The 13,543-nt window shown below is 44.0% G+C and overlaps 1 protein-coding gene, 1 long non-coding RNA gene and 1 other non-coding gene across 4 annotated transcripts in view; 1 reads left to right on the top strand and 2 right to left on the bottom strand.

The window, feature by feature from the left end:
- Positions 1 to 597: 597 nt before the first annotated feature.
- Positions 598 to 4,482, bottom strand: RPL39 (ribosomal protein L39). The gene is made up of 3 exons (XM_036270824.1): positions 4,410 to 4,482; positions 2,630 to 2,733; positions 598 to 835 (listed from the first exon to the last, which is right to left on the bottom strand). The coding sequence occupies exons 1-3, from the start codon at positions 4,410 to 4,412 to the stop codon at positions 787 to 789; spliced, it is 156 nt and encodes a 51-aa protein (XP_036126717.1). The 5' UTR covers positions 4,413 to 4,482; the 3' UTR covers positions 598 to 786.
- On the bottom strand, positions 1,344 to 1,476 carry LOC118636821. The gene has a single exon (XR_004960794.1). It is a non-coding gene; the product is annotated as a small nucleolar RNA SNORA69 (small nucleolar RNA).
- Positions 4,483 to 4,553: 71 nt separating the features above from the next.
- LOC118636422 overlaps positions 4,554 to 13,543 on the top strand; it is a 30,001-nt gene continuing 21,011 nt past the window's right edge. For both annotated transcript variants that reach the window (XR_004960649.1, XR_004960650.1), the window contains exons 1-2: positions 4,554 to 4,624; positions 7,723 to 7,763. This is a non-coding gene — a long non-coding RNA (uncharacterized LOC118636422). The remainder of the gene's footprint in view (positions 4,625 to 7,722; positions 7,764 to 13,543) is intronic.

Genomic DNA, 13,543 nt, shown 5'->3' on the forward strand with positions numbered 1-13,543 from the left:
ATAACGGCCTATTATTAGCCTAACATACGATACATTTGTCTACCAACTGATTAATCGCAAGTACTCAGAACAGTGCCCAGCACTATCCAGTAAATTTTAATTTCTTTTTTTTAATCCTCATCCAAGGACATTTTTCCATTTTTTGTACAGAGTGGGAGGGAGAGAGAGAGGAAGAGAGAGAGAGGGAAACATCGACGTGAAGGGACACATCGAGTGGCTGCCACCCGCACGACCAACCAGGGCCGGGGAAAAATTGCAACCGAGGTACATGCCCTTAGCGGGAACCGAACCCGGGCCTCTCCGGACCGCAGGCCGACACTCTAACCGCTGAGCCAAACCGGCCAGGGCTTAATTTCTTATAGTGTCAAAATGTTTTGATTTTTTCCAACTATTTAAAATTGCAGAAATTTAGTTCACAGGCCATACAAAAACAGGCAGCAGACCTGTCAATCTCGGCTTCTAATCGTGGGTTCAATTCCTGGTCAGGGCGTGTATAGGAAGCAACTGACTGATGTTTCTTACATTGAAGCCATACTGAAATACTTAGTAGCCAGCAAACATTTGTATCATTGAACACTCACAAACCAGAACACAATAGTAGTTTAAAAGGTCTCACATTTATTACTGAACCAATCTACTGCAGAAAAAAGAAAATCACGCCTCCAATAATTTCCTAATTAAAACGCCCAACTGTCCAGACAGTAGTGATATTTTCAGTGATTATGGTAAGATGCAGGCAAGCTGGATACAGTATAAATGTGTGAGCCATCTCTCATGTGTGATTCCTTATAGACCCAGTTTGGTTCTTCTCCAATGTCTCCTCTTGGAGTTGTACCTATACAGAAGGAAATTACAAGTTACAAAGACAGTCTGACCTCAACTTAGCTGCTCTCATTCATCACAAACTTTGCCTTTTAAGTACCACAATATCCTTGAAAGGCAAAGGGTCCCGCTTCTTTCTGTTCACAAGTTTGGAGCTCTTTTTGGAGAGTAAAAAATGATTTGCTAGATGTTTAAGAACTAGTCAAATCAAATTTTTACCTCTCAAAATGATTCCAGGGTAGGAAAACACACTGGTTCTTAATTGGTACAGGAACAGTGGGGAAGCTCTCTCCCCTCCCCGTGTACATTCACCCACCTTTGATTCAGCAGACCTGGTGCAGACCCAGACAGAAACATGTCTATTTTGAACTCCCTTCCTTTCTGAACTACATCAAAAACAGTCACTCCTACATAATGGGTCACACACACATCAAAGCTCCTGCATAACTTTTATAATACTTTAACACACTCACTCACTTTGATACCAAAACAAGTGATTTATACAGCTAAGGCTACCTCAGAATTGTCCATGTCAATCGGTCATGATCTTACCCTCATAAAGGCAAAATCAAAAAGGATCAACACAAGATTTTCTTTCAGCAGGATAATGGCAGTACTCCCACAAAATGAAGCACTGTAATTGCAACCTGCTTTCAAAAGTCAGAAGACAGCTGAGTCAATAGAAAAATCATTCTATTGTGCCAATTCTCCAGGCTAAGACTGTAATGCTAAATACAAAATACCTCCCCAGCTCTAGGAGGCCACAGAGCAAGAGGCTAATACTGATAATTGTAGGCACTGAGCTTCACATACATTTCTTTCATTCCTTAAAATAACCTATAAAGGCAGGTCCCACCATCATCAGACAGAGAAACTGATGTTCATGTTGCTGTATTTAAAAAAAAAAAAAAAGGGAGGGGGGGTGCTTTACTATGGATGCCTGATGTTCTCAACAGAAATCCATCAAACTTGTAGAAGGGCTGAGCTGCCAAACAAACCACTTCACCAAGTGACAATGCTCTTTTCTCAGTACTGTATGATGGCAACACCATGTGCTTTAAATTCTAGTTGCACCTGTAACAATGAGACATCCCCCATACATATTAATATGCATAAATTATCAAGACTAGTGTTTAGTACCCAATAAACCAAAGGTAGCAAACAATTGGCATATAAGGCTATAGCGGGTGATAAATTTCATGTCTCTGTGAAAAACACACCGGGGCTGTCAGTGGCTGTGAGCCATTGGATATATATCTCACCAATTTTCTGTTTATTTTTCTTCCTTTCAAGACCTGTCTTAAGTTCCACTTGGTCTTAAAAGAGCAGTGGGGCTGAAAGGCATGCAGGAGACTTGAGTTTTAGGCCTAGCTTTGCCCGGAGTTGACCTAAATGACCTTGGACTAGAGGCTCTTTGTAGCAATTCTAGCAATGTCTTTTTTCCAAAGCCACCGATTCAACTACTTTTGCAGCGGAGAGCAATATTCCAATCTTTAAAAAGACAAATACTTCAAAGATGGACTGGGTGAGCATCATAGTCTTCCCTGCTGGGACGTGTAATAAGACAGCCCTCCATCTTATGTTCTGACCCGGAATGAAGACAACCAGGAAATTAACAAATATTGGAGGAGTATTTAAACCCAGCTGTGGGCTGGGTGCTGTCCAGAAACCCAGAGGAAGCACATTTAAAACAAAATTTCAGAGTGGTGGTACAGGAGTGAATTGGATTGCATATAAGTTTTAATTGTATACTTATGCCCCAAAAGCAATTTTAAACTTAAAAAACAAAAGAGGGTGGTGTCCTTACCTGATTTTATTACCAGTTTTCATCCGAATCCATTGGGGAATGGGCCGATTCTGCTTTTGTTTCTTGGCCAGGAACCTCTTGATCCTGAAAGTCTTATGAGAAGACTGGGAAGGATATGCAATCAATTTAGACAGTAATATCAGAACTTGCTCAAAAGACTCAAAATCAAGAACTCCCTCAACCCAACAAACATTTGAATGCTTAATATATACTGAAAACTACCCTCTAAATTCCAAACCCCTCATGCCCTTTGTTTTGTTCCTTGCAACTTCTCTGGAGGCAGATACCATAATTCCCATTGTTCAAAAAGGAAGAATATCAATGTGCAGAGCTGGGACTCGAACCAGATCCTCTCTGTTCTGAGGTTAGGGAACCTTCAGGTCTTCTCTAGGAGGACCACATTGGGGATGGCAAGAGCTGGGGAACTTGGTTTTCAGGAAAGAATACAGCTTCTAGTAAACCAAATAAGGTATCACTTGCAAGTCAGTAAGTCTCCGTGCCCTTGATTGTAAAACAGGAGTACCCTCTTTCAACAGTCATGGCAAAAAAAACACGAAGATTTACGCAGCATTTCCTACATTCAGCAAATCTATTCTATCCTGCTGATAATTTTGGTATTAATTTTAACTATTGAAAATGACACTTTTGCCCTGGCCAGTTTGGCTCAGCGGTTAGCGCCTTGGCCGGAGAGTCCCGGGTCCAGTTCCCGCTAAGGGTATGTGCCTCGGTTGCAGTTTGTCCCCGGCCTCAGTTGGGATCATGTGGGTGGCAGCCATTCGAAGTGTCTCTCTCACATCGATGTTTCTCTCTCTCTCCCTCCTGCTCTATCTGAAGATACATGCAAAAATGTCCTCGGGTGAGGATAAAAATAAATAAAATGACACTTTTCCAGGAATATCTTTCCCTATTTTCCTTTACATCTTTTGGCTTTGATGAAGAACTCAGGTCATCTAAACCCAAATACAACCAACACCCCTTGCAGGACAGTCAGAAAAAATAGCATGAATGCTGGTCTAAAGTCTGGCCAGTGTGGCCCAATACACCCTTGCATAACGGGGGCCATTTTAAAGAAGCCAAAGACTACCCCCCCCCCTCCCAGTTCACAGCAGTTGTAAATTGTCAACTATTAAGGTGATTAAACACCAAATACTGATCCCCTCTATACCTAAAAGCCTATACACAACTTAAACTTCGCAGGGAATTGTCACAGGAAAAAGCCAAGGCAGTGGCTGTCTGCAGTTGGCATCGTGCGAAGAACTCCCAAATGGCAAATAGGTTCACATCACAGCGCTCGTTTCAGGCGCTTCCATGGGTGAAGCTCAGTCCCTGAAAGAACTAAAACATTCCTGGAAGCTCAAAACGTGCTAAGCTCTTGGCCACTGAGTTAAAAAAACGTTACAGGAGCCAGCAGCCCACGTCCCACTCTCGACGCTAGGTATGCGTCGCAGGTAGTGAGCAGTTGCCTCCCTCCCTCCCCATTTTTCTCTGCCCCCAAATCAGATCTCTCCGGGAGAAGGGCCAAGGGCAGCGGGCGCCGGGGCGCCGGGGCGCCGGCCCGCAGCACAGGCCCCGTCGGCCCTCGCAGCGCCCGCTCCGCCCGCCCCTTCCCAGGTGCTTGATTGCTCACTAGCTTCGCGCCAGGCCCGCCGACTGGAGCGGGGACCAAACGTCCCTGCAAATAGCCTCTGAAAGGGCTCCCGCACCTCGGCGCAGGCCAACTCGCGAGACACCTCAGATGTCGGGAAGCCACCTCAGCGCGGATGGTAAAGGATGGACTTACCATGGCGAAAGAGAGTCGAACGCACGCACCACGATGGCGGAGAAAGAGAGAGAAGGAAACGGAAGGACGTGAGTAGGCGCACTGCCGGGGCGGGGCTTGGGGCTGACGCGATGCTTTCACCTCCTCCTTTTGGCGGGTGCTTCCCCTACGCTCTCCCCAAGCTGGAGGGAACCGGGCTCCTGCCTGCGAAATGGAAATCGCTTTGCGTGTCTTCTGTAAGTGGGTTCCTTCGAGCCTGTCAGTGTGCCAGGGGCACCTTCCTCATGGGTGAGGACAACAGCCAATATGAACCCCCAAGCTGAAGCCCTTCGAAAGGCAGCGGAGCGGAGTGGGCGGCTCTGGCTCCAGGGGGAGAGGGGGGCGCCCCGTCTGAGCGCAAGGGATTTGCGCCTGCACTTGGGCTGGGAACGCTCTTTCTGGACAGTTTTAAATATCATTGACTGTGGAACAATTCGGTTTTGAACTGCATGTGCTCACTTATACGTGTTTTCTTTTTTCTTCAAACAATGTACAGTAGGCCCTCTGTCTCCTGGGTTTCACATCCGTGGATTCAACCAAAACAGTATTTTCCGTTCGCGGTTTGGAATCCTGGATGCGGATGGGAGGGCCAACCGTATGCATTGGTCTACAACTATATGCAGTATTCTATGCCATTTTATTTATTTTTTTCCCTTTATCGATTTTACAGAGAGAGAAAATGAGAGGGAGAGAGAGATAGAAACATCATGAGAGAGAACATCGACTGGCTGCCTCCTGCATGCCCCCCACTGGGGATTTGGCCCACAACCTGGGCATGTGTCCTGACCGGGAGTCAAACCGGCGACCTCCTTCCTGGTGCATGGGTCCAGGCTCAACCACTGAGCCACACCGGCAGTACTCTAAGCCGTTTTATATAAGGGACTTGAGCACCTGTGGATTTTGGTATCTGGGGCAGGAGTCCTGGAACCAATACCCTGGCTGATACCAAAGGAAGACTGACTTTTGGGAGTCAAAAGTTATACGTAGATTTTGGAGTGCGTGGGAGTTGGCCTAACACCCCCCCCCCCCATCCCCCGTGTTGTTGAGGGTCAACTGTAGTGTTCACCTGGCTGGGCGGTGTGGGACCTGAAGGGACACTGCTGTTTGAGGAAGCAGGAGAGGTGGGCGGGGGGCTGAACCACCAGGTGTGCTCTGTAAGCCTACCCTTTCATTGGCTGCTAGGACGCCCAGACTGACTTTGTAGTCCACCTTTGGCAAAATGTACAGGATTAATGTCAACATTTTGGATGTTAATGTTTACATTTTCATCTTTTGCTTCCCATTTGAAAACAAAAAACTCCAGCTCTGGCCCTGTAGCTAAGTTGGTTAGAGCATCATCCTGATATGCCAAGGTTGTGGGTCCATTCCCTGGTCACAGCACATACAAAAATCAACCAATAAATGCATAAATAAGTAGAACAACAAATCGATGTCTCCCTCTAAAAATCTATAGAATAAAATTAAAAATATTTCTTAACTCACAGTGCTGTGGTGAGGATTCAGTCACTGGTAAGATATGTTAAGTACATTGTAAGCCATGAGTTAATATACTCGACACATAATAGCCACAAAGTTAAGTAAACATTAACCATGATTACTTTCATTCCTTTGTATTGTAACAGAGCAGATAGTGCTAGGACCTATTAAAAAAAGTTATAAATAGCCCTGGCCAGTTTGGCTCAGCGGTTAGAGCGTTGGCCTGCGGTCCGGAGAGACCCGGGTTCGGTTCTCGCTAAGGGCACGTACCTTGGTTGCAGTTTGTCCCCAGCCCTGGTTGGGTCGTGTGGGTGGCAACCACTCGATGTGTCGCTCTCACGTCGATGTTTCTTTCTCTCTCTCTCCCTCTCACTCTATCTGAACAAAATATCGAAAAATGTCCTCGGGTGAGGATAAAAAAAAAAAAGTTATAAATAAACTATTATAAGAATGTTGAAGGGGGGATGATTGACAGTTAAGGGGAGGAGGTAGCCTTTGAATTCAGCCTTACAAGGTGAGTGGTGGTGTTATGGGATGAATTGTGTTTCCCTAAAATTCATATGTTGAAGCCCCAATCCCCAGTACCTCAGAATGTGACATTATTTGGAGGTAGAGCCTTTACTGAGGTGATTAAGTTAAGATGAGGCTTGTTAGTGTGGGCCCTAGTCTATTCTGACTGGGGTCCTTACCAGAAGAGATTAGGACACACAAGGAAATACCAGGGATGCATGCTCATATGGAAAGACCGTGTGAGGACACAATGAAAAGGTGGTCAGCCATCTGCAAGTGAAGGAGAGAGGCCTCAGGAGAAACCAAACTTGCTGACCATTTGATCTCGGACTTCCAGCTTCCAGAACTGAGAAATTGCTGTCGCATAAGCCCCTTAGTCTGTGGTATTTTGTTATGGCATCTCTAGCAGACTAATACAGATGGGATCAGCGCATGGGGAGATAAGGGGAAGGGTATTCCAGCTAGAAGGAACAGCATGATACCAATCACAAGAGTGGCCTGGCCCATGTGGCTCAGTGGTTGAGAGTCAATCCGTGCACCAGGAGGTCACCAGTTGGATTCCTGGTCAGGGCACATGCTCAGGTTGTGGGCCTGAACCCCAGTCGGGGGGGCATGCAGGAGGCAGCCAATCAATGTTCTCTCTCATCCATGTTTCTCTCCGTCTCCCTTCCTCTCTCTCTAAAAATCAATAAAGAAAAAGAAAAAAAAGTGTATGTGTAGTACATTCTGATTGGGTGAAGCTAGGGGAGGCCAGTTTCAGCAATTGGAATTCAACAGAGCTGGGTCTCATGGGGGTCAGAAAGTACAAGAGGCTCCAGGATTTGACATAAGGTGCTTCTTGGTGCGCAGGAAAGTTGGGCAGTATACACATGGGAGGTGAGGAAAGTGGCAAGATAGGGAAATAGTGAGTTGTGAGGTGGGGTAGGGCTTGAAGGGGGATGTTTTTAGGATGTGTGGGTGTGACGGCAAGGAGACAAAAGGAGGGCAATGAGAGAGGGTGGTGAGCTCAAGAGTTGATCGTTTCTGATAGATCATGGAGAAGATGGGAAGAAGAGAGAATAAAGATGCAAGAAAACCTAAATATAATGGATAGTGTGGGGGTCTTGGAGGACATGTGGTATGGCTGAAGAGAGCATCAGGGGAGGAGTTTGCCTTGAAAAGGAAAATAGTAATTTCCCACACTGGGAGGGGAAGGGAAGGACAGATGAAGAGATCATCTTTTTGTTGAATTTAATTTTGTTTTTTAATTATGTAAGTATTTCACATGGTTGCATTTGCATCCTACATGACTCTGTATTTCCTATCCTAGGTGTTTCCCCAACAGAAAAGTGAATGAATGTGTATCAGGAGGTATGTACTGAATTGCTACAGCAAAATTCTTTCTAATAGCCCCATACTGGAAACTATCCTAATCTGTCACCAGGTGAATGGATAAATTGTGGTATACCTACAAAGGGCTGATACACAGCAGCAGTTCTCAAAGTGTGATCCAGGGAACTCTGGCAGGTCCTCAAGAGCCTTTCAGAGGGTCTGTGAGGTCAAAGGTATTCTTATAATGATACAAAGAAGTAATTTGTCTCTTTCACTCTTATCCTCTCATGAGTGTACTGTGGACTTTTCAAGAGGCTGGTAATGACTTTGTTGCTCTGACAGACAATAAGATGTGTGCTTGGGTGTTCTTGTGTTTTAAATACTTCTCAGTTTTAATTTCTAATACCATGAATTTCAATAGATGTAATCCACACAAACAAAGGCCTTTTGAGGTCTTCAATAATTTTGAAGTATAGCCCGGGCTGGTTTGGCTCAGTGGTTGGAGCATCGGCCCATGGACCAGAGAGTTCTGGATTTGATTCCCACTAAGGGCATGTACCTCGGTTGTGGTTTGTCCCCGACCCCAGTTGGGGTTGTGTGGGTGGCAACTACTCGATGTGTCTCTCTTGCATCCATATTTCTCTCTCTCTTCCTCTCTCTCTCCCTCCCGCTCTATCTGAAGATGAATGCAAAAAAAAAAAAAAAATGTCCTTGGGTGAGGATAAAAAAATAATAATAATTTTGAAGTATAAAGGGATCCAAGAATAAAATGTTTGCAAACCATTCCTGTACAGCAATGAAAATGAACAAATTACAACTGCTCACAGTGGCATAAATGGATCTCATAGTCACAAAAATGTGGCACAAAGGAAGCCAGACACAAAAGTGTGCATACTGTACGATTCTATTTATGTAGAGACTAAAACCAGGCAAAATGATCGGTGCCATTAGAAGTCAGGATAGCGGTTATCCTTGCAGAGACTGGGCACTGGTCATATTGTTTCTTGATCTGGGTGCTGGGTCTATGAATGTGCTCCCTTTGTGAAAATGCATCTAACTGTACACTTCTGTTTTATGCACTTTTCTGTATAGGTGTTATATTTCAACATAAAGTTAAAAACACATTTATATTGGTCCACAGACAAAACCAGAGATAAAACATTTACAAAGGTCTAGCTACTATCCCAGTCTCTCCCCCTTTTTCCCTCCCCCATAGGCTATTTTCCCCCATAGGTAATTTTTACTAGTTGCTGATTTCACCTTCCATTGTTTCTTTTTGGAAGATATCGGAATCTTTCATTTTTATTTAATTTCAAATATTCATTTATTTCTTAGAATAACTCCCCCTTCCTACAGCAAAAGTAGTGTGTTATATTTGAGAGAGAACTTGTGAGGTGGAGAGAAGGAAAACCAAAATGGTACACACAGTAGTTAGCTTAGAGTACGGGAAATTAGGAGGCTGAGCAGACTTCTGCAGAGAATAAAGGCACGTAGAGAAAGAGAAAAAGATTTGGAATGGATACATGTATTCACTTGAGAAGGTGAGTACCCTTACTATGTGCAATATTGGGACAGATTGGGCAGTAGAGGGTGTGTGGTGGGGGAGGTCTTCAGAGAAGGGGCTGCTTGAGGAAAATCCCGACATAGAAATAGGAGAAAGCAGAGAAGGGGAGTGAGGGATGGCTTTCCAGGAAGAGGGAACTATATTTGCAAAAGTGTAGAGGTCCAAGAGCAGGTATCCAGGGCCTCCCAGGGTAGGCCCAGGAGTCTGAGCTTTTTCCTGGAGGTAAATAATTTGCAACTTCTTTAGCAGAATAATTTTGTTGTTGTTAATCCTCACCCAAGGATATTTTTTCCATTGATTTCTAGAGAGAGTGGAAGGAAGGGAAAGGGGGAGAGAGAGAGAAACATCAAAGTGGGACACATGGATTGGTTGCCTCCCTTACCTGCAACTCTGGTATGTGCCCTTGACCAGAAATCAAACCCAAGACCCTTTGGTGTGCAGGCTGATGCTCTAACCACTGAGAAACACCAGCCAGGGCAAGCAGAATAATTTTTTTTTTGTTTTAAAGCCATTTTATATAGATACCCACCTGTGACTCTTCTCTTTCTCTTAACCCCTATTTCAATCTTACACCCTATAGCAGTGACTATAGCAGTGATTTTCAACCTTTTTCATCTCATGGTACACATAAACTAGTTACTAAAATTCTGCAGCACACCAAAAAATATTTTTTGCTGATCTTACAAAAAATAGGTATAATTTTGATTCATTCACACTGGACATATATTGTTGTGTTGGCTGTTGTAATTTTTTAATTTGACAATCTAAGGGAAAAGAGGTCAGTGCACTGACTAATCAGGTGTTGCATGGTGTTTTTAAAAATATGTTTTCAGCCCTGGCCAGTTTGGCTCAGCGGTTAGAGCTTCGGCTTGCGGTCCTGAGAGACCCCGGTTCGGTTCCCGCTAAGGGCGCTTACCTCGGTTGCAGTTTGTCCCCAGAGGGTGGCAGCCACTCGTGTTCCTTTCACATCGATGTTTCTCTCTCTCTCTCTGTTCCTCTCTCTCCCTCCCACTCTACCTGAACAAAAAAATGGGAAAATGTCCTCGGGTGAGGATAAAAAAAATATATATATATATATATATATATATATATATATATATATATATATGTTTTCATTGATTTTTTTTATTTAACATGTTTTATTTTACATTGAAAAAGTAATTGATTTTATACTGTATTTCAATTATTTAACAATAGATATGTATCACTCATGGACTGTTCTATTATGTAGGTATAAGATACAAAAAAAGTTATCATTCACATGTTTTTATTGATTTTTTAGAGAGAGAGGAAAGGAGAGAGAGATAAAAACATCAATATGAGAGAGATACATCAGTTGGTTGCCTCCTGCACGTCCTCCTGCAGGGATTAAGCCTGCAACCCAGGCATGTGCCCTGACTGGGAATCAAACTGGGACTTCTCAGTCCGTGGGAGGACATTTAATCCACTGAGCCACACCAGCTGGGCAGGTATTGCATGTTTCATTTATTTATTAAAATTTTTTTTTTCTTTACTGATTTTTGAGAGAGAGGAAGGGAGAGGGAGAGAGAGATGGAAACATTGATGAGAGAGAACATCGATAGGCTGCCTCCTGCATGCCCCACACTGGGGATTGGGCCCACAACCTGGGCATGTGCCCTGACTGGGATTCAAATTGGCGATGTCTTGGTGCATGGGTCGATGCTCAACCACTGAGCCACACCGGCCCGGCAGGTGTTGCATGTTTTAAAAGTTCTTATGGCTCTGGCCGGTTTTGCTCAGCAGTTAGAGCATCGGCCTGCATTCCAGAGAAACCCGGGTTTGGTTTCTGATAAGGGCGCATACCTCGGTTGCAGTTTGTCCCCGGCCCTGGTTGGTCATGCGGGTGGCAGCCACTCGATGTGTCCCTTTCACGTCGATGTTTCTCTCTCTCTCTTCTTCTCTCTCCCTCCCACTCTCCCTGAACAAAAAATGGAAAAATGTCCTCGAATGAGGATATAAATAAATAAATAAATAAATAAATAAATAAATAAATAAATAAATAAAAGTTCTTATGGCACACCAGTGTGCCTCTTGCCACACCGGTTGAAAATCACTGCCCTATAGCAAATCCTGTTGCTCTCTCTTCAAAATATAACTGGAATCCAAATGCTCCTCGTTGCCCCCACCCTGGCTCAAGAATCCTCTGTCTCTTAGATTACTACAAAGCCTCCTAACTCTCCTCCCTTTTTCTGACTTTCCTCACACAGTCTCTTCTAAGCACAGCAGCCAGAATGATCCTGTTAAAACCAATCCAATTGTGTCAATCACCTGTTTGATCATTATCTCACTCTGTGTAAAAAATCCAAGTCTCACCCTGGCCGGTTTGGCTCAGCAGTTAGACAGTCAGCTCGCAGACCAAAGAGTCCTGGATTTGGTTCCCACTAAGGGCACATACCTTGGTTGCAGTTTGTCCCTGGCCCTGGTTGGTGTTGTGTGGGTGGTGACCACTCGATGTGTCTCTCTCATGTCCATGTTTCTCTCTCTTCCTCCCTCTCTCCCTCCTGCTCTGTCTGAAGATAAATGCAAAAGTGTCCTCCAGTGAGGATTAAAAAAAAAATCCAAGTCTCTACAATGGCATGCAAAGCACAAACAGCGTGAAACCTTTCCACCCCCACTTCTCTGGCCTATCTCCAACTGCTTTCATCTTCAGTTCACTCTGCTTTGGTCACACTGGCCAGTTATGTTCCCATCTCAGGGCCTTTGTACTTGTTCCCTCTATCTGGAAGCTTCTTCCATCCATCTCTTTAGGTCTTTATTCATAAGTCAGCTTCTCCCTAATCACCTTATCTAGCTAAAATTGCAACCTCTGGCTGTGGCTGGTGTGGCTCAGTTGGTTGGGTGTCAACCCATGTACCCATGCACTGAAAGGTTGCTAGTTCTATTCCTGGTCAGGGCACATGCCCAGGTTGTGGGCTTGGTCCTCAGTAGGGGGCATGCAGGAGGCAGCCAATCGATGTTCCGCTCTCATATTGATGTTTCTCTTTCTCTAAAAACCAATTAAATAAATAAATAAACAAATAAATAAAATTGCCACCTCTGCCTTCCACTCAACATTTCCTAACCACACTCTCCTGCTTTATTTTTCTCCATAGAACTTATCTGACATAAATATTTTTTCTTTATTGTCTGACCCCCTCCCTACAATGTAAACTTCATGAGGGCCTGGATTGTGTGTTTTGTTCACTGCTGTATTCCCAGAATCTGGAATAGTGCCTCACACATAATAGGTGCTGAATAGATTTTTTTTAAGATTAAAAAAACTTTTATTCAGTGAGAGATAGAGAGAGAGAGAGACATTGATTTGTTGTTCCACTTATTTATGCATTCATTGGTTGATTCTTGTATGTGCCCTGACCAGGAATCAAACCTACAACCTTGGCGTATCGGAATGATATTTATTGAACTACTTGGCCAGGGCCAGTACTCAATAAATATTTGATGAGTGAATCAATGAACTCTAATACATCAAACAGACAAAGTAGAAGAACAGGGTAGTTTCCATCTTCACTGTTTGGCCTGAACACTTTTTGTTTGAGTAACCCCTGAAGTGCTTCTGCCCAGCCAAGAGGATTCCTTAGAGTATAGTTTCAAAATGACTCCTGAAGGCAAATGGGAGCTGTTGAAAGCATTTGAAGAGTAAGTGGCAATTATATAAGTATTTTATAAAGATCTGTTGGGTAGCTGTGTGGAGAGCAGATGGGGTGGAGGGAAGAGTGGAAACAAGGAGACCCATGGGGATTATTGCTACAGTCCCAACACCACGGTGCTCTTTGTCATTATAGTTGATTACCTGTCTCGGAGCCTCTCCCTTTCACTCTGCAGATTTAGCTCCTGGCTCATCATCACTCTGTCAAACACTATTCCTACCACAGTTCTTGGTGAATTCAATATCCATGCAGACTTCCAGCCCCTTGGTCTCCTCTCATCCAGTGATCTTGTCCTCCACCACACTGTAGCCACTCAGTCCCTTGTCATACCTTTCACCTTGGCATTATTTCATTCTTTGCTTCCTTGCTGCTCACTTCCTCTAGAACCCTAACGCTAACAGCACTTCCACCTCACTGAGACCATCAATCCAGTGAACCTATCACTTTTTCCCTTTTCTCTCCATTGTCCCTCCATATCTCTTCTTCCCTCCTTAACTTAAATTATATCAACCACTCGTATACATCTTGCCCATTCTTTTTTTATTATTTATTTTTAAAACTTATCTTTATTGTTGAATGTATTACAG

The sequence above is a fragment of the Molossus molossus genome, unplaced genomic scaffold (genome assembly GCF_014108415.1).
Source record: "Molossus molossus isolate mMolMol1 unplaced genomic scaffold, mMolMol1.p scaffold_m16_p_2, whole genome shotgun sequence".
NCBI lineage: Eukaryota > Metazoa > Chordata > Mammalia > Chiroptera > Molossidae > Molossus > Molossus molossus.